Genomic DNA, 22,717 nt, shown 5'->3' on the forward strand with positions numbered 1-22,717 from the left:
TTAATATATTTTTTTCTAATATTATTTTATGTATTTTTATGTATTTATATATTGGCTGTGAAATTCTTATATTGTATTCAGATTTTTCTTCATAGAAGTGGTGATTTGCAATAATTTTGTTTGTTTCTTTTGTGGGTCTTGAAGAAGATATTCCAGTCTTGCTTAGGATAGACATGAGATTTATGCTTATTTCCACTTTTTGAAATGCTTGACACCAAGTATTTCAAATATTACAAGAGTTATTAAAATCTGTTGATGTTTATTTAGCCTACTTTAGGATATTCTAAATTGTGTCGATATAAATTACTTGCTGAGTGTTTTGCAAGTGTTTTCCAATTTTAAGTGCTTAGCACAAGTGTGTATTGAATATTTTTGCCTCCTCTTCATTATTAGCAATTTTCTGAACTGTAACTAGAAGTCAATGTACATTTCTGGTAAGATTCTTTTTTTTTAAAAAAAACCAAATATCTCTTGTAAGTGCTATGGCCAGTTCCAGGTAGTGTTTTCCTGCTGTTCTTCCCAAAAGAAAAGGTAAGGATAGGTTGCTAGACTGCTAGATTTTATTAAATGTTAGGTGAAAAAATGTTTCTTTAACTCTTCTCATTCTGTGGGGTTTTAAGTTAGTGTTTGGGTCTGTTATTAACAACTAACTACTAAAATGTTAGATAACTTTGACAGTACAAAATCCTGTCCTCCTCAGCTTTTACCTGACATCCATAGTATTATCACCATAAATAGATTTTGGCTATTTTGAGCCTTATAGCCTTATAGTAATTTCTTGCATGATAAAACTTCATGTATTCCTGGCTTTTCTTACCACGACAGGACAAGTGTTCTTTGAAAAACTTGGCTCTTAAGATGTTAAGTGTTACTGGTTCTTCTTTTTTTTCCTTTTTTTTTTTTTTTTCTTTTTTTCTTTTTTTTTGGGGGGGCTTTTGCCAGCACCTGGGCAATGATGAGCATGGTTAGTTTCTTTGTTCTACCAAGTGTTATCTGGGAGCAAGCCAAGTTTGTGTGCTTTTGAGTGCTATCTCTTCCTTACTGCTTCAGATACTTTCCAGAAGTTGCAGGGAAGCTCAGCCCACAGATTGCAAATGGGAGCACATCCTTGGCTTGCCTGTTATCCATGGGCTATGACTTAGTCCTTAATCACAATACAGTTTTTTGTGCTCGAAGTTTTTTTAACGTTTTTCATTCTTCAGATGTGTACAGAATATGATAATGCTAACTTTTGTTGTACAAGCAGGGATGTGCAGCATTAAATTGTGTGAAGGAATGAAAAGTCTGTGGCAGAAGTTGGGCAAATACCAAATGTCATTAGGGTACACTAGTTATCCTGTCACCTCCCTCCTTGAAATACATTGAAACTTGCTAATGTATGAAAAAAGCATTGGTGTTGCTTTTCAGATAATTCACTGTCGTGAATATGAAAGGATCCTGTGTTTTGTGTGAATGTTAATTAATTTCTGCGAGAGTTTTATAACCAATCTCACCTCCCTCAAAAGTGGGCTGAGGAAGCAGTGAAGGGCACTTATTTAGAGTAATTGTCTCATTTTATATCCGAATCTGCAGGTAAAAGCTATCAGCTGTCCTTTAGTACTTGAGAGAGGAGAAGGGTTAAACCCCAAGTCTGTAGCTGCCAAAATCCTCTTTGCTGGGGACACAGATGATTTGATAACTTTCAGAAGAGTTCATTTGTTCCAGCTGAGATCTGTCGCAGAGAGGGGAACTAATTTTGTCAGCAAACAGTTAGAGTTTCTATGTCTTTTAATTGGTGTCTCAGCAACAAGCAGCTCCTTCTGCCAAACTGTGAAAACAGTGATATTTAAAAATGGATCGTGTCACTAGGACCACCCATCTGTCATGTTGCAGCCTTGCATTGAAGGGACGTTGTCTTTTCTGCTCACAGTCCCCTGCAGAGCAAAAAGCTTTGTCGGATTCAGGCGAGGACCCCCAGGGAGAGGTTGAGCCCCCCTACCATGGTCTGGGTCACACAGAACCAGCTGGTGAGTGCAGCTCTGAGCACCCTGTTCCTGCTGTGGCCTCAGTCAGTGCTGCCCTGAGTCCTGCTTCTGAAACCCAGCTTGCTCCTATTCAACAAGAACTGGCAGGGGTAAGTGTCAACCTACCAAGTACTTCTGCTGCTGAGGGGATTAGAGGAAGAAGTCCCTTCCACTAGGTGGAATCAATTATTGTTAACTGTAGGTAGTGCAAATCACACTCTGCCTGGTTCTTTGATCTCAAGTGTTAGTCCTTTCTAAACCCTCATTACAATTAGAAGAAATTAAATTTGTGATTCTCTTTAGTAGCATAACTGTAGAAGACACCTCAAGTATTTTAAAATTTGAGGTGTAAAATGTGTGTTTGCTAAGGGTAAGAGCCTTTCTAATAAGTGAGAAGGCAGTTTTATATTTGACAAAGTGAGCTGCTAATACTGCTTCCACTGGATATGTCATGTCAGCCCCTAAGGTATCTAACAGATTACAGGTGCCAAGCATCATAGAGTTTTGAATTTGGGTGTTTGGAGTGGGGAGGAAATAGCTAGCTTATGGAAAAGCTGTTAGTGCTCATAACTTGATTTTTCTACTGGTGATGTAGCAAAATTTTTTCTGAAAGACTGGATAACTAAATGACTGCTACCATACAGTATTTCAGAGCAACTAAGTGTTCCTATTCTTTCTGGTTAGTGGACCATGTTTTCTTGGTGCAGGTGAGTGTCACTGTTCATTCTGCCATTACACCCTAGGAATGCGCTCTTTGCTAGATCTTTCTTGAGGCTGCTTCAGGTAATACCTGCACCCTTTTCTTGCAGTGATTGGTTTGGGGTTATTTTGTCCAAGAATTGGCCATTTCAAGTAAACCCAGTACTGAATGGATTGTCACGACGAGGTGCTAATAGCTGTAGGTTAAGCATCTCTCAATGTTCAGACTGTTACTTGATTACCTGCAGAAATATGTCAGGTTTTTTTCCTGAAGGTTACAGTTTTCAAGGGTTAATATTTAAAAATACAGCTGGTAAATATGTGCGAAAAATCATGCTCTGAAGAGCCAATGTCCATAAAAGAGACAGAGGAGTCCTGCAATTTTATTCAAATAAAGGGAGAGAGTCCACTAGAGCACGTCCCCGCTGGGTTTTCTCTCTCGGTTTCAGAGGGTGCAGTCTCTCTTTATCCCAATCTCCCGGCCGCACGTTGCCCTCTCCCTCTCCCCATTGGCTCAGGTACTGGGAAGGTACAGCCTTCCCGAGCCACCTACCACCTATTCCCCCTTGAACCTGGCATTTCACCCCAAAGTTCAGGAGTTCAGGCTTGTGCAGAGTCCCCCACTTGTCTTTCTCAGGGGTCAGACTATCTGGGCTCAGTAACAAACCTGCTGTTTGAAGTTAGAAGAGACATTAACACCCATTTCAAAGACGTTAACGCCCATTCACTCACTCACTGAATTGGTTTGTAAAGATGTTATCACACGTCTTTCCTATCAAACATAATCACAGATTTTTATCTCAGTTTTCTATCATTTGAAATTGCAGTGATAGAACTGTCCAAGAAAGTGGTATTGACCAGACTTTCAGAAACACAGCAGCAGGTGGTTATCTTAGTTTTTAGCTTTGTTCTTAGAGAGCAGAAAATCTTAAGCCAGTTAACCCGGTTTTGAAAGAAATCTAAAATCCACTCATGCTGTTGGGGATCATATGCAGAAAGTAGTGGCTGTACAGAACAGCTGTTTCAGCATTCTTCTTGGCTTCATTCAGTTAAATATACCAAGTTGTTTCATGCTCAGTATGGGCATGTAAGTGGCATGCACTGGCAAGTACTCTTCAAATTATCCTGGTGTCTTACAGTAAAACCATCCCTTACCTTGAAATCTAGACAATGTTCATGTATTTTAAGAGTACTTGTACTGGTTTGTTGGAGTGGCAGTTTTGATGCTGTGTTCTTAGGGCCTGGGAAGATGAATGACTTATGACAGAAGAGACACTACATATTTCTTGTTTACTTGTACAGGCACAGACAGATATTTTTGATAGGATATTAATTTAGTGTGGCCATACATACAGCCCCTTGCAGAGCTGATGGTTATTGTCCTAACTTTTTACTGACCCACAACAGCCTCCCACAGCATGTGGCTGTTCCAGCAAGACTGTTCATCAAGAGTTTCTGGAACAGCTTCTAGAATCATGGCAGTTCAGTAATGCCTGTGTATGTGCAGAATCTCTGGACTGAAGACTTGGATTACTGTGCTCTGAAGTCCTTTATATGTGACTTTTTGCATCTTAAAATGCATTTTCAAAGATAAACACTAGAAGTATACTCCTAGAGCTTATTCTGAATTACACGGACCTTTTCTGCCTTACCCAGATTCTTCCTTCCTGTCCCTATTTCTGCTCACTAGTGGGAATAAGCAAAAACTTACAAATTCGTTGAAGTTTTGAAGTTGTTCTCTTAGCTTGATGTTAAAATTGTGTGAGGAATTAATGTTTGTATTTAGTTAATTACTGTGACTTTTAAGAAGCAGTTGGTAGCCTTTATAAAGTTAATTTCCTTATCTAGAAACCTGTCATAATTGTAGGAGCCTCTATTTATGCATAAATGTAACTATTCTCTAGCTGGATTTCTTGAAGCTGGGGGCAGATGGAATGTGGGAAAAGTGGCTTCTGCTCCTAGTTGAGAAAATTCTAGGTTGGATTTTGCTGTTACCAGTTTGTGTCTCATCAGCATCTAAGTCCGAACAACTGAATGGAAATAAATTTAATAAGCTTGGTGGTTTCTTCAGGATGAGATGGTCCTTTTGCTTCTGTTGTGTGGGGTACTTGTGTAAAGCAGGTGTTGCTGTAAAGTACAGACTGAGGAGGTTGAGAAGAGAAGCCTAAAATGGTGAGGTTGGACTGCAGTTCATTGTCACTAAATGTAATTTGCTGTTTTTCCAGTCTGTCAGGCTTGTTGTGCATATACATCCATGTTTTCTGTCTAGTCTACCCAGCTTCCTCTGGGTAGAAGCAGCATTGGTATGCAATTCTGGCTGCAGTAGTGGCTTACATTATCTGTGGCTTCATAGAAAAGTGAAGCTTATGCTAATACAGTAGATATGTGTACTGCCACCCTCATAGAACCTACCTGGCATCTATTTGTCCAAAGATACATTGCTTAAATCTCCCAAAACTCTTGGGTTAGGAAGCATGGGGGTAGCATGGAGCAGATTCTCTGATCTGCTTTGCCTTCAGTAGGGTACAGAATTGGTTTTGGATATTGATGCCTGTTGCCACTAAACATGGTGATGGCACATTAGTTGTGTTTGTTGTGAAATGTTACATAGTGATTTGTGACATTATAATAAATATAAACAAGAATACTGATTCCAAAGTAAGGCATGGACATGAGACACAGGAAAATCTAATGATTTAATTATATTTGTTTAAAGCACTTTGTTGTAAATTGGTAATTTTTTTTTTGTTTTGTTTTTATGTGTTTTTATTATTTTGTCACTATAATCATGAATTGTATCCACTCTTAAATATAAGAAAACCATGGGCTTGTTTGGCCATGAGCAGGCTTGTCCCTGCTGTTACCTGCTTGCTGGGAGTGTAACCAGCCCTGGTGGGGGCTTGTAGCCACTGCTGCTTGGGCCCTTGCCAACATGTTGGGGTTTGCTCAGACTGGTTCCCCAGCACAGTGGGCATGTCACAGCCCAAGGAAACTGCCCAGAAAAGGGACAGTGACCGGGGCAGGACGGACGGTGGGTGGAGCACAGACTCCCCACGTCCCGGCGCTGCTTGCCTGTTCCTTATCAATAACTGATCAATTGCCTTATTGATTGACCTACCTGATTGTGGTGAGTAATTTATAACATTGTCAGTTATGAAATTACAATGATAAGATGGTTTAAAGCTTTTGCTACTTAGGTTTGACTTTTGTATGTGTTACTTGAGCATTGAGAATGAAGCATGTGTTAATAGTGTCTTAAGTTTTTGACATTCAGGTGGAAATCTCTTGTTTATTTTTAAGGATTTTTGCATATAGAGACGTGCAGTTCCACTCACGCAAATTTTTTACCGAGTATTTCTTTTTGCTCTTAGGATTTTTATTAAAAGTGGAAACAAATTGCTTATGTATGTGACAATCTTTATGTACAAAGAGGAATCTTTTCTGAGTTCAAATGCTGGCTGCTGAAATACATGTTATCGTGGTTTTCCGTTTTAGCTTCATCTTTTGAGAAAGTATTATGTATTGGTAAGGCAGTGAGTAATAAGACCACCCTCCAGTTGTACCATGGACTACTTGACTAATTATGTGGGAAGAGCCATGGATCATCAAATGCAGAATTAACATGGCTGGGCTGATAGGTGTGTGAATGCAGGGAGTTTTGTTCCAGAACTGTCAGTAGCTTTTTATTCCCAATGCTAAAGGATTCAAAAGTACTCAAGTAAGGGTGGTAGTGAAGTAGCTATACTTTTCTTTGAACATTAAACAAAACCTAAAAGCCCTTAAAGGTAATTTAATAGGCAAAGTGCAGTGTAAGTGGGGTTTTATTAGCAATTTAGTGGAGTACTGATAGTACAGTATTATCTCTGGGTTCTGAATGTATGTGATGCTGAATAGAAAGTTCTGTGCTCTCTGGTATTCTTACACCCAAGGTATGCCTCAGATGTCAGCCCTGTGCAGATGTGAGTGGTCCTTCTGTGTGTCTGCTTGTCACAGTGCCCTCCTGGGCCAAATCATGGTAGGGAAGGGGATTTGGGGTGTCAGTGAGCTCTGGGCATGAGCTGCCATTCCTCCATCTATCAGCCAATCTCTGAAAGGAGACTGAGTGAAGGGGAGTGTCTGTCTGCATGTCCCGGGGCAGGAGTGGGATGAAAGAGTAGTATTGGACTAGGGAGATGGTCCAGTATGTCAGAGGTATCTGAAAGGATGGTGGAGCCAAGGTGGGTGTTGGTCTGTTCTTCCATGTGACAAGGTTCAGGACAAGAGGAAATGGCCTTAAGTTTTGCCTCAAGTTGAACATTTAGATTGGATATTATGAAAAGTATGTTCCACAAAAGATTTGTGCAACCCTGGAACAGGCTCCCCATGGCAGTAGTGGAGCCATCATCCCTGCAGAGATTTGTAGGATGTGTGGATGTGACACCTGTGGACATGTTTTAGCACTGGGCATGGCAGTTCTGAGGCATCTCTTAGACTTGGTGGTCTTAAAGGTTCTTGCTAACCTAAGCAATTTGATGATTCTAAGATGTTCTGTAATGAGATGAAGTTGCTGATGCAGCTTTTGCTCACCTTCCATAGTGAAAGGAGTCTGTCATGGGATTATTTTTTAAAGGGGCAAGGGAAGTTGAAGAACTGGTAGAGAAATAGGAAGAAAGAGCCGTAGAAATCCTCAGAAAATATGTAAAACCTTTTTTTGAAGACTTTGAATATCTGTAATATTTGATGTTTCCTGTTTTGTTCCTGTTAGTGTGGAAGATGTTAGGGGACTATCTGTTGTTAATTCCAATGAAAATACTGCTGTACTGGTTTATAGAGCATGCTTTGAAAGACGTTCCTTCAATGCTATAATTTTGTTGAAGGAGCTAATGTAACTTAGAGTAACTAGGTAAAGTGCTTTGGAATGAACTCTCAAATAATGGATATGTTTATGTTGAGCTTGAAACTTTGTATTTTAAAAATGAAACCAATTTTGAAAACTGTCCTTTTCAAATTTTCAGTATATGGAAAATAAAACTGTAGTAATTATTACACCATCCCTGAAGATATTAGTGCTTGGGATATGAACTTTCAGGAATCTTACTTGGAAATGAACTATTTTGAATTAATTGTGTTTGATAGTATCTATGTGAAACTCTATGCCCACATGTAAGTAACAGAAGATTATTGCATTTAGTGTGTATAATTGACAGGAAAGAAAAAAAAAATCTCCTAGCTGATATTTAAAACATTTGGATCAAACAGAAGAGACTGAAATGTTCAGTATGTGATCTTTGTTTGATCAGTGTAATCTGATTTCAGAGATCTGCAGATGGAGCAAGTCCAGAAGATGGAGATGGTAAGAGATTTTATTGTAAAATCAAAAGCCATGAGTGTGTCTCTAGCTCGGATATTTTGCATTTTCTCTAATATTTTGTTTTAAATGCAGAATCTGATCGGGAGGATGGAAGCTACTGTCCACCTGTGAAACGTGAGAGAACTTCATCTTTGACTCAGTTTCCCCCTCAGTCAGGTAAATGTTGCTGCAGTATTATGTATGAGGGGTGGTTTTCCTTTGGAGACATTCTTTTTTTCAGTCACATAAGCAGTCCTGTTACTGTCTGCTGTGCTTTGAGTTAAGACCACTGTGTACTCATGTTAACAAATGTCGTGAAGCCCAAAGGACTTCATAGTTTGTTAAAATGCTTTCTATCTGTAAGTCTGTGTATTTGTGGTTTTAGGTTTTACTCTTGTGCTGTTAAATTTCAGAATTAACCAGAAACCTTCCTAATTTGTTGTGATCAGGTGGCTTTTTTCCAGATTTTTGTTAAGTGCTACTTTTTTCTTAGTTACTCTGCTACCAGGGAAATTTCTCAAGTCTCTGCTCATGTTTTAGTCCTTTTCTCTTCTCCCATTCCTTTTCAAATGGGGATGATTCAGTGCATTTCTGCAGGAGAGAATGGCCACAGTCAGGGCAGTGAACTCCCTGGGTAAATCCATGCAGTTCACTTGCACCACAGTGGTCATGTCTGATATTTGTTCACTGACTGTAACAGTCTTGATTTGTGCTGTCTCTCCTCACAGATCATATCAAGATTTTAGCTTTGGTCAGTGGTTATTTTAGTGAAGATAATGTCAGTGTTTGCGGCAGATTTTGAGACTGCTGCTTTATTTCTACCATCTTAAGTTGAAATAAGAGATGAAAAACATTGAAGGAGAGGATTGTAAAAAGAAATTCCTCTCATATGAGCTGCACATTCTAGAGATGCGACTAAAAGGTGAAAGCCTAGTTGCTTAGATTTTAATTTTAAAGAAATAAGTTACTATGAAATCCAAAATGTAGTTGCTGATACTTTGGGTACAGCATTCTAAATTCATGCACCAGTGCTAGTCAGGGGAATAAGCCCTTCTATTTCAGATCCTGGTTTTCTGTGTGCCTCTCAGTGGATCTCCAGGTGCCATCCTGTGAATTGAGTGGCCAGCATTGCTGCTATCTGCTTGCCAGCCACTCTTAGTAAAGGAATGCATAAAATAATAATAAAATAATGAATAATAATAATAATAATAAAATAATGAATACAGGCTTTTATAGATTTTCTGTTAGAATAACAGTATGTGTATACCCATGTTCCCCATAATCCCTAACACTTCCATTCCACAATGTCTTTGTATTATAAGATTAGAATCTCTTTGCTAACATCTGTTAAGAAGTGGAGGAAAGCAATTTACTCAACTCTTTTGTGGTTAAATGTTGGATATGCCAGGAGTCCAGTATCCTTTCTCAAGCCTCTGCTTAGCTAACGCATTTTGAGAGGATGTGTTAATTTATTTCCTGAGTTGCCTCTTGGTGCAGACAGTGTGGTCCATCAGAGCCCAGATGTTCACTCCTGCTCTCTAGCAGGCATTACACGTCTTTTTGCTCTCTCTGCAGGGACCTTTTGAAACGGTATTATACATTTTGCAATGCTATTATATAGTCTAACACAATTTCTAGTTCCTAATTCAGACTGGGAATCCTGTATTTATACAGGATTCAGAAAAAATGAAATTTGTTTTTTCTCTGTTTCAGGAGACACTGGGGATTTTATGGACAATGGCTTGTTTGCTACTTTGGCTATAATACTATTTTAGTTTAGAAAAAATAAAACCAAAATAAAACAAATTACTGGAAAAATAACTTGCAGTTTGAAGTATGGGAACAGGTTTATAATAACGAACAACACAATACACAACTTCCCTTTTTTTTTTCTTTTTCAATGACTGCAGTAACAAAGAACAATGTTTTTATGCCATCAAGCTTCTGTGAACCCTCTACGGGCAATTCTGATTCAGAACCAGGTGAGCTTCCTCATTTGTCTGCTTTTTTCTTGAACTGTAGTTAATTTGTTGTGATCCAAAGTACTCTGATACTTTAAAAGTAAGACCCTATCTGTGAGAATGGAAGTTATGATGATTCTGATCTTTGAGCTGTTCTCTTGCTTACTTCATTGTTTGACTTCACCATTGCTGGAGGTAATTAAAATAAAATCAGAACTGTTAAATGAGTTGGGAATGATGGTAGAATACTGCAGTCTGACCTTTTCTTGCTAGGCTCACAATAAAACCTGTGGGAAATTCTCATTTATCTGCTTTGGAAAACTGTTCTTTTATATTGGAAAGCAAAAGAACCATAAGGTATGGTCATGATTGTATTCAGCTATGACCTGTGAGCCCTGTGTTGACAGAACAGCTGATTTTGTTAGTTCTGGTTTGGTTGTGTTGGTATTGCTGCAGTGTACATCAGTATCATATGCTTATAACCAAGGACAGTGAGGCTGTAAGATGCTGAGTTGTCTTATTCTGAGTACAGATATTAAGCCAGTAAAAGGAAAACAGTATAATTATTCATTGTAAGTTATTAGGAGCTTGATTTTTTTTTTTTTTTAATAGCTGTAGATTTTTTTTTTTTTTTTTTTTTGAGATTTTGGTACTTAGTTTAAAAGCCGTAACTATAGTTTGAGCAAAGGAATTTATTTTATCTTCATACTGCAAAAGCATGAGTAAAAGCTTTTTATTACAAGAAACTAACATTAGGCAATTAAATTTAACTTAATTTATGATAATTAGCAGTTAGGTGCTTGTTAGCAGCTGCCATCTTCAGTCGTAATTTTGATTGTTCTTTAGTTTGATTCTTACTTAAAACCTTTATTATCTATATTAAGTCCTTCACAGAAGGAACCCCATTTCTCTGATGAAAACAGTATTTTTCCTGTTTCTTAAAAAAAATTTGAACTTTTTCCTGGTGACACCATGTGTTTGTCTGTGATGTATATTTGCTGTGGTGATCACTGGAAATTCAGGTTTCTTTCAGAAGAAGAGAGTCTGTTCTTGGAAATCTAATAACTTTGCATATTTATAGAACTTGTGGGTTGTTACAGTGGGGAAAACATGAGGAATTTTTTGACTGAATGGGTATTTCTTGTATGTTACAGCTTTGTCCTTGTAATTTTGTATTTCACTTGCAGAGGAAAAGAGCAGTGGATTCCGGCTGAAGCCACCAATACTCATCCATGGTCAGGCACCTAGTGCAGGTGAGTTCACTGTTTACTGCAACAGTACAAAGAAACCAGCTCATGCATTTTATTTTGTTAGTAGTTTCATCAATCAGGTAGTGGAAATAGAAGGTGGCAATACTTACGTGTCTGCAGAAAAAAAATCTTGTCTTCTCTAGGGTGGTTGTGCCATATCCACTGTGTAAGGTGTGTGGATGTGTCTCTGTTTTGCATTGGATCAGCTGTGCTTGTCTGAAGTGCATTTCCCAGCTTCTCCTTGTGCTTGGAGTAATCCTACAAAGAGTGAATTTGATTCCTGGTAGTAAATTGTAAGAAAAAGGGTGTTCAGGAGTGCCTTGAGCAAGTTGCAGCCATCACTGAGTGCTCAGTCTGCAGCCAGGCCAGGGCAGTTGGGAGTGTCAGTGCCCACTTCGGCTCTCCCTGGCTGTTGGAGACAATGTGGGTGGCAAGTCCTTGATGATGCCTGTTCTGCACTACAGGTTGGCTATGACTGAGTTTCCTGTTTGCTGATGGAGACCTAGCCACTATCAGAAAGATATTAGTATTGCAGTTTCTTAGGAATTTGAGGGGGGAAAAAGCCCCAAAAGTATTTAGGTAATGAAAGCTGTTATTGCATAACTGTATGGAAACTTCATTTCACTTGCAGGAAGAGTGGTAAATTTAAGAAAGGGACAAGCTGTTTTGAGCTTATGAACTTCTCGATTTAGGACAGCTTTATAATCTGATGTCATGGCCTTTGAATATGGGTGACCTGAAATGGAGCTAATTGCTATGAGTGAGTTCTGTTGCAGTATTCTATGGGATCAAGAGTTCATCTAGACTTCTTTCATTGAAGCAAACTGAATACCTTTTGGGCTTGCCTTAACCTTCTAGAACTGATGTTATGGTGTTTGTTTTTTTATTAGTTTGTTTAAGGTCAATTAGCTTTCTTAATCATAGCAGAATTAGTTGTAGTGCTGTGCATTTTACTATAACAGCCAAAGAAGCCAGGTTAATTCAAAAAGCCAAAAGGTTGTTAAATGGCACAACACAACGATTACAGTACCAATACGTTAGATTGTATGGATAAAAAATATTTTATTAATATCTGGAAATTTATTGGAAGGAGAAAAGAAGACTTGAAATGTTTGGTTGAATAAAATATCAGTATATAAATAGGATTGCTGGTGTACTGTTAATTTCTCTTACATATTGGTGCTTTTTTTTCTAGGTCAGTAGTAAACTTTCATTCTGTGTTTTCCTGGATAAGGTAGACAATATATTTTGAAGTGTCTTTTTAGGCTAGGGAATAGTCTTTCTATTTGGGACTAACTCTCTTTTGAGGCTGAGTAAGGAGGGATGGAAAAAAAGTGAGTAGAAGCTTTTCTAGTGTCTGTTTTTTCATTGTGTGTCCTGTTGGAAGCAGTTAGAGAAGATTAGATGAAGCTGATTTTTCCAACTTTTAAGCTTTATACTTCTTGAAAAAACTTTGCATTTGCAGGTCTCCCTAGCCAGAAACCGAAGGAACAGCAGCGAAGTGTGCTCCGTCCAGCAGTATTACAGGCACCACAGCCAAAAGCCTTTCCACAGATGGGTAAATAATGCTTTTGCATTCTAAACATAGTGGAAAGAGAACAAAAGAATTGTTAGTGTGATGGTTTGATTTTTGAACACCCACCTCGGTTTTTCTAGTTTTCTCCTTTCAGAAAAGAAGCATCTTGAGTGGTAGATGTATCTGTATTATATGAAGGATAAAGTAGTGCAACTTTCAGGTTTGTGTAGGATGCCTGTCTGATGTTGCCAGGCCTCTAACATTGGTGTAGACCATGCTTGAGTTTTGGAATAAAAGACTTAAGAGTGTGTTATAGCAATCAATCTCAAATAACAGCACAGACCATGGTGTAATTAATACTGATAATTGATCAACAGTAAAGTACCTGAATCACTGAGAGGTACCTCTGGGCTTGGGGACCATTTTGGAGTTGTGGCTTTGAAGTTCAGTTTTAATTCTGAACATAGAAACTTAAGAATTAAGTTTGGTCATCCATATAATGTTTATTGTATTAAGGAATTATGGAATTTGATATAGCTGATGGAAATAGACATGACTAAAGTGTGGAAGTTAATACAGAAAGCTGTTTGAAGTGTCCCTGTCTCCTAAACCCTGTATTTCCCCAGCCTGATGCCATTTGTTATGTGGAAGTTTAATTAAACAGAAACAGGAGTAACTTCAGTTAATGCAGAATCTGGCAAAGAACCAAACATTTCTAGCTTGATTTCTTGACATACCTGCTGACACTAATTGGATTCTGCAGAGGACTTAGTATTGGGGTAAAAATTTTCAGTGGGAGTTCAGTGTATGAGCAGGTAGATCAGTTTGAAGACAAGCCCTGCTGGCTGTGAACAGTATTAGACTGGATTAGGATAGATGCTTGAGGTTGTATGTATTGATTTATTTTTTATAGATTTATAGATTTTATAGATTAATTTGCTTACTTGGTTTTCTGCATTTGAAATCTTGATTCTGCTAGGAATTGCTGAATTGTGGTCCTCATGTCTCTTGCAAAATACTGTGGGAACTTTTTAGTTTACATTGCAACATTTAATGGACTTAAACAAGCAAACAGCATGCAATTTGCATAAGAACTTTTATGGCAGTCTAAATATCTAGAGAGTGTATTTTTTTTTTTCTGTGTTGCAGTTCTCAGCAGTGGCACCAATGGTGTAAATATCCCTCCAGATTCTGCAGCCACATCAGAATCACCAAGTGATGCCACACTGAAAAGTTCAGACTCTGAAGACAAGGTAAGATGGAGAAGCCTCAAGGTGACAGATTTAAATATTCTCTGAACAGAGTAAAAAGCTATAGTAGTTGCACAAGAGTTCCCTACAGGAAGTAGACAGTGCAGGTAATGAGGGGCTGAAAAGCTTCACACAGAGCAAAAGACTAAGTGCATCACAAGTTATGTATTGGCTATCATGAGAGAAAAGTAATGAAATATTTACTTCCAGTTCTTAGTAGTGTGTCCAGTCCTTTCCTTCCCTGTAGATTCTGAGCTAAACCATTAGCATCTGAAGGTCTTGACTGATAGTATGAGGAAGGTGTTTGGGGATTTTGAGTGTGATTGTTTTTTTTGGTAGCTTCATTAGGCAGTTGCTTGTTTTTTGTTGCCATATTAAGCCTAGAAATAGTGTTGATAAGACAAGAGTATGGAACAGTTCACTTGAAATTCAAGTCTTAACCCTGAAGGTGCAAGCAGGAGCACTTGCAGTGTGAATGGCTTTTTAAGGTTTAGTGAAAAGCTGCTGCCACAGCTAAGTATTGTTTGCATACATGTCACAGTATGAAAACTGTGGGACATGCTTGTAACCCAGCTCTGTGTCACTAGGGACACTCTTTATCTGCTTTTAACATCCAAACATCCTCTTAAAAATTTTTAATCAACTGACCTTGGAGAAAGTTTTCTGGTGGATGAAATCTCTTAAATCTGGTTGCTAAGGATTTCTGGAAGCTCAGTATAAGTAGTATATAGGCTTCATAACTGAACACTTCTAATTTTACCAAGGTGAGATATTCTATTGTCTTGGCATTTGTAGTCAACTTTGTCTCCCTGAAGCTTCTTTGAGTTCATGCAGTAGTTGTGTGAAATGCTGGGGTCTCTTCAGAATATTAGATGGCTTGGTGAGAGTGAAAGATTACTTCTGGAACTATTTCATATGAGTAATTGTATGTGTGGATGTGTGGCATGGATTTGATGCACCACAGAGAAAGAGCTTCCTTGTGAGAGCAAGTATGTTATTTGCAGTATTACGTGAGCATGGTCTGCTTTTGTTAGAGCAGATGTGAGTCATGGTCTTATTTTACTGTCAGAAAAGATTTTTCTTTAATGTGTTTGCTGCCTTGTATAAGCATAAGACAGAGTGAGAATGTTCAGTCTTTTGATTGTCATACCCTGAGCAGCTCTGTGGCAGTTTCTTGTCTTGAAAATCCCTAGGAAACTATAGGAGCCCTTGTTCTCAGATGGGTACAAGCTGCAGCCTTTGATCCAACCTTCTTCAGCTGGTGGTAGAGTCTGGTGGCTGAAAGTCATCAGGTGTGCAAAGAAACTTGACAACCCTCAGTCTTTCTAGTAGCAGGGAGATGCTATCCTTTATCCAGAAGGAAGAGGATGTGCTAAGGAAATCCTGGGCTAGTGATTTTTTTCCTTTTGTCCAACAGAATGCTCCTTTGCCCTATGTATCATTCAGTGGTGAATGACTACTCCCAGTGATCAGTACTGGCCCACTTCTAATTGCAAGCAGAAAAAACGTGTCTTTGAAATGCTAGAATTAGAATCTGAAGGCAAATGATACATCTAGGTTATTCAAAGGTTATATCTAGGCTGTCCTTTTAAACATAAAATGGAATTTTATGAACCTTGGACCAAATCTAGTGTTGTTTTCCTACTGCATTTTTTGACCTATTGATAATGTGCAGGAGGTTCCATGGCTGGCACATGGAGACATCAATACCCTGCATGAGATACTAACAGAAGGGATTGTAAATCTGTATTCAGTGATGGTTCTGTAACCTGACTGGGATCATGGATACAGGAGGTTCACTTGGGCAACTAGAGTACTGCATTAGATACCTAAGGGCTTTTTAAGAAATTGAGCAGGAAAGACAGGGATGGGTTCCTATGGGGAGATCAAAATCATGATAGACAGGGCAACTGAGAGACTTCTAAAGGGGTGGCTTATTGCCTCATGGCATCAGTCTCATAGAGGGGTGAGACATTAAAGGTGTTATGTTTAATGCCATAATATCAGAAGCCATCAATTGCTTAGTTACAATATAAGTTTTTTAGCCCATCACATACTTCTAGGAAACTTGGTAGCATCTTTTTACACTGCCCATTAGTTATTTTACTTTTTGTGGTTTTGTTGCAATGCATAATTTTTTAACCAGTCACATAACACTTCACAAACCTTCATTGGGACATCTTAAGCTTCTAACTGGCTTTATAGCAAGTTCTATTGCTAAACTTTAAAATTTTTACACTCTTACTTAACATAGTGCTTTGCTTACATAATACATATCTCTGTTTGCTTAAAATGTATTTCTACTTAAATGACAAACTTACATTATTGTTTTATGTCTGCTTCACTTTCAGTGTTGTAATTCTCCAGTCCTTCTCCGAGGTCTTAGGTCAAACCTTGTATGCATCTCTGTCTCTGAGCCTGTGTGCAGAGGGCCCTGAGAGCTCTCTGTACTTGCAATTGCCACATGTCCCCCTCCCTGAACCAGGAATACTCCTTTGATAGCTTTGTCAATCATTTTCTGTATACAATGAGGCACGCAAGGCACCATTATCAATACAACTATTATGACAAGCTATATATATAGACCCAGTTTTAGAAGTTCTTTAAACCAAACTGTGAAATTCCATCCATTAAACAAGCCATATAACCAGGATCCATTGTTAACCTTAATTTTGGACGCTCCTTCTTTTAATTGATGTGTGCTTTTATGGATGGATTCTGAATTATCAGATAAATTAATACAACACATTCCAGTGAAGTCTTCACACCTGTGTCCATGTGCTAATAAGAGAAAATCAGTTGCAGCTGTTTTGCAACATTGCATGTCTTTCATCTTTGCCATCAGCTAAAAGACCACTCAGTGCAAAAAAAGTACCATTGTTTTGCTTATTTAGCCAACAACCCAATCTATCTGATTTCTTTAATGCTACTGCAGAGGCAAGTTGACGTAAAAGTGCAGATATTGAAAGTCTTTTTCCCAAACCTCAAGGTTCAAAGTCCTCTTTGCATTCTCATTCATACTGATGAACAAGCCTTTTTTCCTCTGCATCGATTTTCAGCGATCATTTTTATACTCAGTGTTAGCAAAGTAAGCTTCCCCAAGCTCCATGTGTTACCTATGATGTGTGATGAAATGGCAGGCCAAGCTCTATCTCCACAAATGAGGAACATCCCTTGTGAAAACTGTAAAGGTGTGTCAGCAGACCATGCAAGTATTGGAAAAGTATAGTTACACCATGAAGTCTAGTTTCTATCCACTTGGTGATGGAGGAAACATCTTAGATTTTCATGTCAAAATCCGCTATACAGGGAAAGAGTTGTTGCTGATCAGTTTTTACTGAGCCAAGGAGATCTGTCTCCTGAGGCTCTGAGGATGCCTGGGGAAGGTCTCCTGCCCAGTAATTCCAGACATCTACAGGGCTGTGATCCTAATCCCACATATGGCTAGCACTTTTACTTAATAAAGCATAAATTATCTTCTCCTTTATTGGCCATGCATCCAGTGGCAGCCCCACTAAACAAGTGGAAAAGGAATTTTCTGGAGTTGTGGTGGCTAAATACATAGTGTCCAAACCTGATACATTTGCTAAAGTCACTCAAACATTTGTTTGGGGCTGATTAATGGGCAAGGTCGCACTACTAAAAGCAAGCACAACAATAAAGAAGTGTAAGCCTAATTTTTGGTTTAGTTCCATGCTTCTTTCTTATCTCTAGCAAATCTTTTACACATTCCTTTTTTGGTCTCTCCCAGAGCAAATTTGGGAAAAAACAAAGATAAGGCACTAAGTTATTTTATTTGTGTTCAACTTTACCAATTTGAATATCTTCTGATTCTTTCAAAAGTTCTTTTCTGCATTCTTCTCTGAAAGTGGAAATACAGGGGCTATTTCTTCGTGACCTACTACAATTGAAAATTCAATTACTCTACCTTGATTGTGACTCTAAAATATAACAATGTACACCAGACTTTTGCTAAAGAAGCACCATGATACCTGTTGTTCACACAGTGAACATTGACATAACTCAAGGTTCACAGTTTTTACGGATGGGGCAATAGACATCAGTCATTAATTACAGTCTCTGTTTCTCATGTCTGCGTGCTCATTTCTCTGCTGGTGGAGTTGTCAGCATGTTTCTGCATGTGATATGGCTTCACATTCTTTGCTGGAATCTACTTAGGTCCTGTTCCTGTGGCAACACAAGCATACCCTTTACTCAGGTTATTAGAGAAAACAGACCCTCAATTTGTCCTGTTTCTGGGCTTCTAATCAAAACTAAAAGGATTTTCTTTCAACTTCACCTTTGTGCTATTAGAAAAATGCCTAAAAATTGGCAGATTTGGCTCTGCAAAGGAACAGTTTAGAAAATTAAAAACATACAAAGCTTTGTTTAACTGCATCTGGGGATTTGCCAGGGTTATTCCCCCTCTCTCTTTGTCTAGTAGAGATTTCAAAGTGTGATGTGTTCTTTCACTAATAGCTGACTTGTGGGAGAATGGGTAATACCAAATGTGTGGAAACACCCCAGTCCATCAGAAAGGGGCTAATTTTTGAGCTGTATTTGTGGGACCATTGTCTGTTTTGATTTCCTGAGATCCTCCTAATGAAGCAAATGCTTGTAAAAAATGTTGACAAGCATGATTAGCTGTTTTTCCTGTGTGTAAAGAGGCAAAAACTGCCCCTGAAAAAGTGTCTGTTGATACATGGATATTTTAAAATTTCCCAAAAGATGGATGTTTGGTAATATCTGTTTGCCATAATTGCAGACTTTGCAACCCTTGTGGGTTGACAGCTCTTATGGACATTGGAGGTTGCACAAGGTGACAATCAGGACAAGCATTTATAATTGCTTTTGCTTGATCCTTGGAGATGCTAAACATTTGCATAAGAGCTTGTGTATTTTGATGAAAAGAGACATGACTTATTTAGCTTGTCAAAAATGTTAGGCATGGTATTTTTAACAGTCATTGTCAATTTATCTGCTCTTGTGTTTCTTTCTTCTAAGAATCCTGGAAGTGAGGAATGTACCCTAATATGGGAAACAAAGTACTTGTTTGTTCTCTGTTTTATAATTCTGTAAAGACATGTAAGATAACAATAAAGATCTTCATTACTAACATCTTTTAAAACTGATTCTTCTATTCAACAATATTGGCACCATAAGCAGAATCTGTAATTACTCGGAAAGTGGATAGAGCAAGCACCCGAAAAATCTGGAAATGCAATTTGTAAGTCTTGTAAAAGCCCAATCAGAATATTCTTTTTTTTTAAGGGACAATAAATCACTGCAGACTCTTGGCCTGGTAAAGTTAGCAGTCTTGCTCTATCTCTGATTATGATCTGAGTAATAATTTCTAATGTTGTGAAAATTGTCTTTGGGGACCTGTAAGGCAAAAAAATCCACTCTGTTATCAGCAAAGGGTCTTTTTCAGAAACATCCCATTGTAAAATGAGACCATACAACTGCAGTTGTTCTCCTAATAGCCATAAAAAAAAGATTTTGAAAAAATACATATATGTGCTTGTCTTTGTTGAAGAGCTTTGGTGATTTTTTTTTTTTCAAGAGTGTTTTGAGCTTCAGCCATAACAGTTCTAGGTGGTGCAAGTTCATCATTAGTAATTCCCAAAAGAGGTCTAATCCAATTAATTTCTCCCAAAAGTTGCTGTAAATCTTGTAAAGTGGTAACACTAGTACGAAGTTGTATGTTTTGTGGCTTTATTCACTATTCTGATATTAGCCATCATAAATACTTCCATGGTGAGGCTTCTTGTATTTTTTATGTAGAAATTTCTACTCCAGCATTCTGAACTTCTGTAATAAGAGTCATGAGTTTCTTCTGTCTCTTTTTGTGTCGGTGCTGCAATTAACAAGTCATCTGTGTAATGTAAGGTCATTGTTTGAGGACATTTCTGTCTGGTTTTCTGTTCACATAACCTTGGAAAATTCTCGGGTTGCTGAGTTGGTGCTGTCTGTGTTGTCACACAGTGGTGCTGTGCACTTATTTTTGAGTTTGGTGACAACAGCTTTCTGCAGGCTCTGGACAGTTTTTTATTAAGTGTCCAGGCTTTCCACACTGGCAACATCATCCTGTGATGGTTTCAGCTTGCATCGATGCCAGAGAACTATTCTGCTGAGGTATAAAATGTAGGGTGGAGAGGGTTTTAACTGGTCTTTGATCCATAGCTTCAACTTGCACAGCAAAAGCTCTTTCAAATCTCTCTCCAAAGATACCTGCTTGTATTGTAGTAATATGCTGCAGCCTATAGATTTTACTGCAGGCTTCTTTTATTTGAGGCATTTTTGGCTGTAAGTCAGGCAAGGCTTGAATAATCAGTTTACACTCACCATTAGCATTTGCAAAGGCAGGATTACAGAGCACGTGTGGATGTGCCTTGGCGTTGTCACACTGTTGATCTATCACTTGTGTTAGGCCATCTATGAAAGTTGTAAAAGGCTCTGATACCCTTTGCCTTATTTGAGTATAAACTTCTTCAGGGCTCCCTGCTGGCTGAACTTGCAAGAGAGATTTACATGCTGCATCTTCACTAGCACTGAGCACTGCTCTGGGTAGATCAGCTGTCTGATCTTCAGCTCTGTCATGTTGAGGGTCCCCAGCTAAACTTACAACTGTAAGAGCTGCATTGGCACCTCCTGCATATTTTTTATATTAATTTGTCAAGAAGCCTCCACCATTTTAAGTCACACTAAGCACACTGTGAATCTGTTAAAATCGTGGATGAAACATAACAACAATCAAAAGGTGTTAAATCAATCATTATAAACACTTTCCAGCAATTGTTTAAAGTAAGGCAAGCCCAGACCACTGTCCTTAATAGCTTTTCTTAAGTCTTGGATTTCATCATGTGAAATAGGATCCCATCTGGGGTTTGCATTGTCTCCTGTACCTTAGTGGCAAAGATAAAGTGTCTCATGTGCTAATTCGACATCACCTTCTTTGGTCACTTCACACCTGATATAAGCCCAATCTGTCAACTTGAAGTTGTTTATTGGAGACTCTCTTAATTTTACAGGAGACACGGGCTCTCTAGGGTCAGGAGAAAACAACTCAGTCTCTAGTTTTAAGTCTGTCTCCTCTTCAGAAGTAGAATCACTGTCTTGCTGTTGCATACCCACAACAGATTTATAGTTTTCAATTTTCTTTTCACTTTCCCCTTCATTAGCAGTTTTAGAAGCATCTAAAGGTAACAGAGACACAGTAAAGGCAGCAGCTACAGAAGAGCAGAATCTGGAGACCAAGACCAACCAGGGAGAGAAGCTAAGGGATGCATTGCAGGAAGACTAGATTGCTTACTGAAAATGTCAACAACTATAGGACTTGTTGGAAACAGTTTAACAACTGTAAAGTCCATATGAGTAGTTGCATCATGGAGTCTTACTGTAGCAGAGTCCCAAGGAGACATGGTAAAAGCAGATGCAAGGTCTGTGTCTGCAAAATTTTTCTGTACCCAGCATAAAAGGTCTTTTAACTGTTGGTTAGGCATGGAATGAGAATTGGCTCTTATCACAGCTTTTAAATGAATGTAAATGTGTGTCTGTTCCCTGGACATTTCTTGCCCCATGTTCCCCAAAGCTCACCTGTAATCTTGTCACAGGTCCTCTCTAGATGGGCTTCAGCCAGGCACAACCAGTGGGCTAATTTTTCTTTCAACAGCCAGTAGAGTTTGTTCTTCCTTAATTTTTTGCAGCCATTAAATCTGTGGATTTTCTGCTTCATTCCAGCAGCCTCTAAATTAGGCATCCGGGGCTTCCCAATTGCTCAGTAAGATTGATGGCTCCTCACACCATGGAGCACCAATTATTGGGATGTCAAAATCACGAGAGACAGGGCAAGTGGAACAAGAACTATAGTATGGGAATAATCAGGAAAAGTGCCACCATGGCATGTGCAGGAGAAGTCATGAAGCCACTTGTGGAAATCAGGTGGAAAAGGTGCAGAATAGAAAGTCCTTAGGAGAACAAAAAGCTCAGCAACCTTCAGGTACTGTGCAGCAGTGATGAGCAATAGATTCAACATGAGTAAGTAGTTTATCCTTGTATTGATAAGGACTTGCAGGCTACTTCACTAAAACTGCAGCCATTAAGTTCAGGAAAGTGGTCTTTCTCTTTTTGTGCCACTGGAGGATGGTATCAGAAATGCCATATGGTTTGGGGCTTGACAGTACATGAAAGACACTTAAAGGGGACTGGTGGCTGGAGCACGAGATGTGTGATGAGAGAATGAAAGAGCTGAGTATGTTCTGCTTGGACTAGGGCAGGGAAATTTGGTTGTTCCTCTCAGCTCTCAAGTGGTAGGTGGTGGCAAGACTAGAATGAAATTAGGAAGTGTCTGTCAAACAGATGAGAAGCTGCAAGTGGTGTGAAGGAGATTCCAGAGTTTTAGGACATAACTAATCATACTTAGTATAGTTGAACATTGAACCAGACTACTAAAATGTAAAACTGTCATGTGGATTTTTTGAAACTTGATACGAAATCTTGGGCAGTCTAATACAAGTTTGAAGTTGATGCTGCTTTGAACACAGTTTGGATCAAGTGATTATTGGAAATTCCTTTGAACCTTAACTGTTCTGTGATTTGCTAAGAAAAATGCTCAACATCAGAGACATTATTTAAATGCAAAACATGCCCTGTAGATCTGGAAGTGTTATTGTTTTGTCATTGTAAATGAGTGTGTGACACACCTTGTCA

At 38.6% G+C, this 22,717-nt stretch overlaps 1 protein-coding gene across 6 annotated transcripts in view; it reads left to right on the forward strand.

Moving 5' to 3' along the window:
• Positions 1 to 22,717, forward strand: part of RANBP3 (RAN binding protein 3) — a 57,066-nt gene that overhangs the window by 18,673 nt on the left and 15,676 nt on the right. For 3 of the 6 annotated variants that reach the window (XR_013776936.1, XM_079328088.1, XM_079328090.1), the window contains exons 3-9: positions 1,910 to 2,113; positions 7,998 to 8,034; positions 8,125 to 8,208; positions 9,942 to 10,013; positions 11,180 to 11,245; positions 12,708 to 12,800; positions 13,908 to 14,011. Coding sequence is in view for 5 of the 6 variants with exons in the window: in XM_079328088.1 (XP_079184214.1) it covers positions 1,910 to 2,113; positions 7,998 to 8,034; positions 8,125 to 8,208; positions 9,942 to 10,013; positions 11,180 to 11,245; positions 12,708 to 12,800; positions 13,908 to 14,011 (660 nt within the window). In the remaining variant the exon portion in view is untranslated. The remainder of the gene's footprint in view (positions 1 to 1,909; positions 2,114 to 7,997; positions 8,035 to 8,124; positions 8,209 to 9,941; positions 10,014 to 11,179; positions 11,246 to 12,707; positions 12,801 to 13,907; positions 14,012 to 22,717) is intronic. The other 3 variants (XM_079328092.1, XM_079328089.1, XM_079328091.1) reach the window with 2 other exon arrangements.

Source organism: Erithacus rubecula (assembly GCF_903797595.1).
Source record: "Erithacus rubecula genome assembly, chromosome: 28".
Lineage (NCBI taxonomy): Eukaryota > Metazoa > Chordata > Aves > Passeriformes > Muscicapidae > Erithacus > Erithacus rubecula.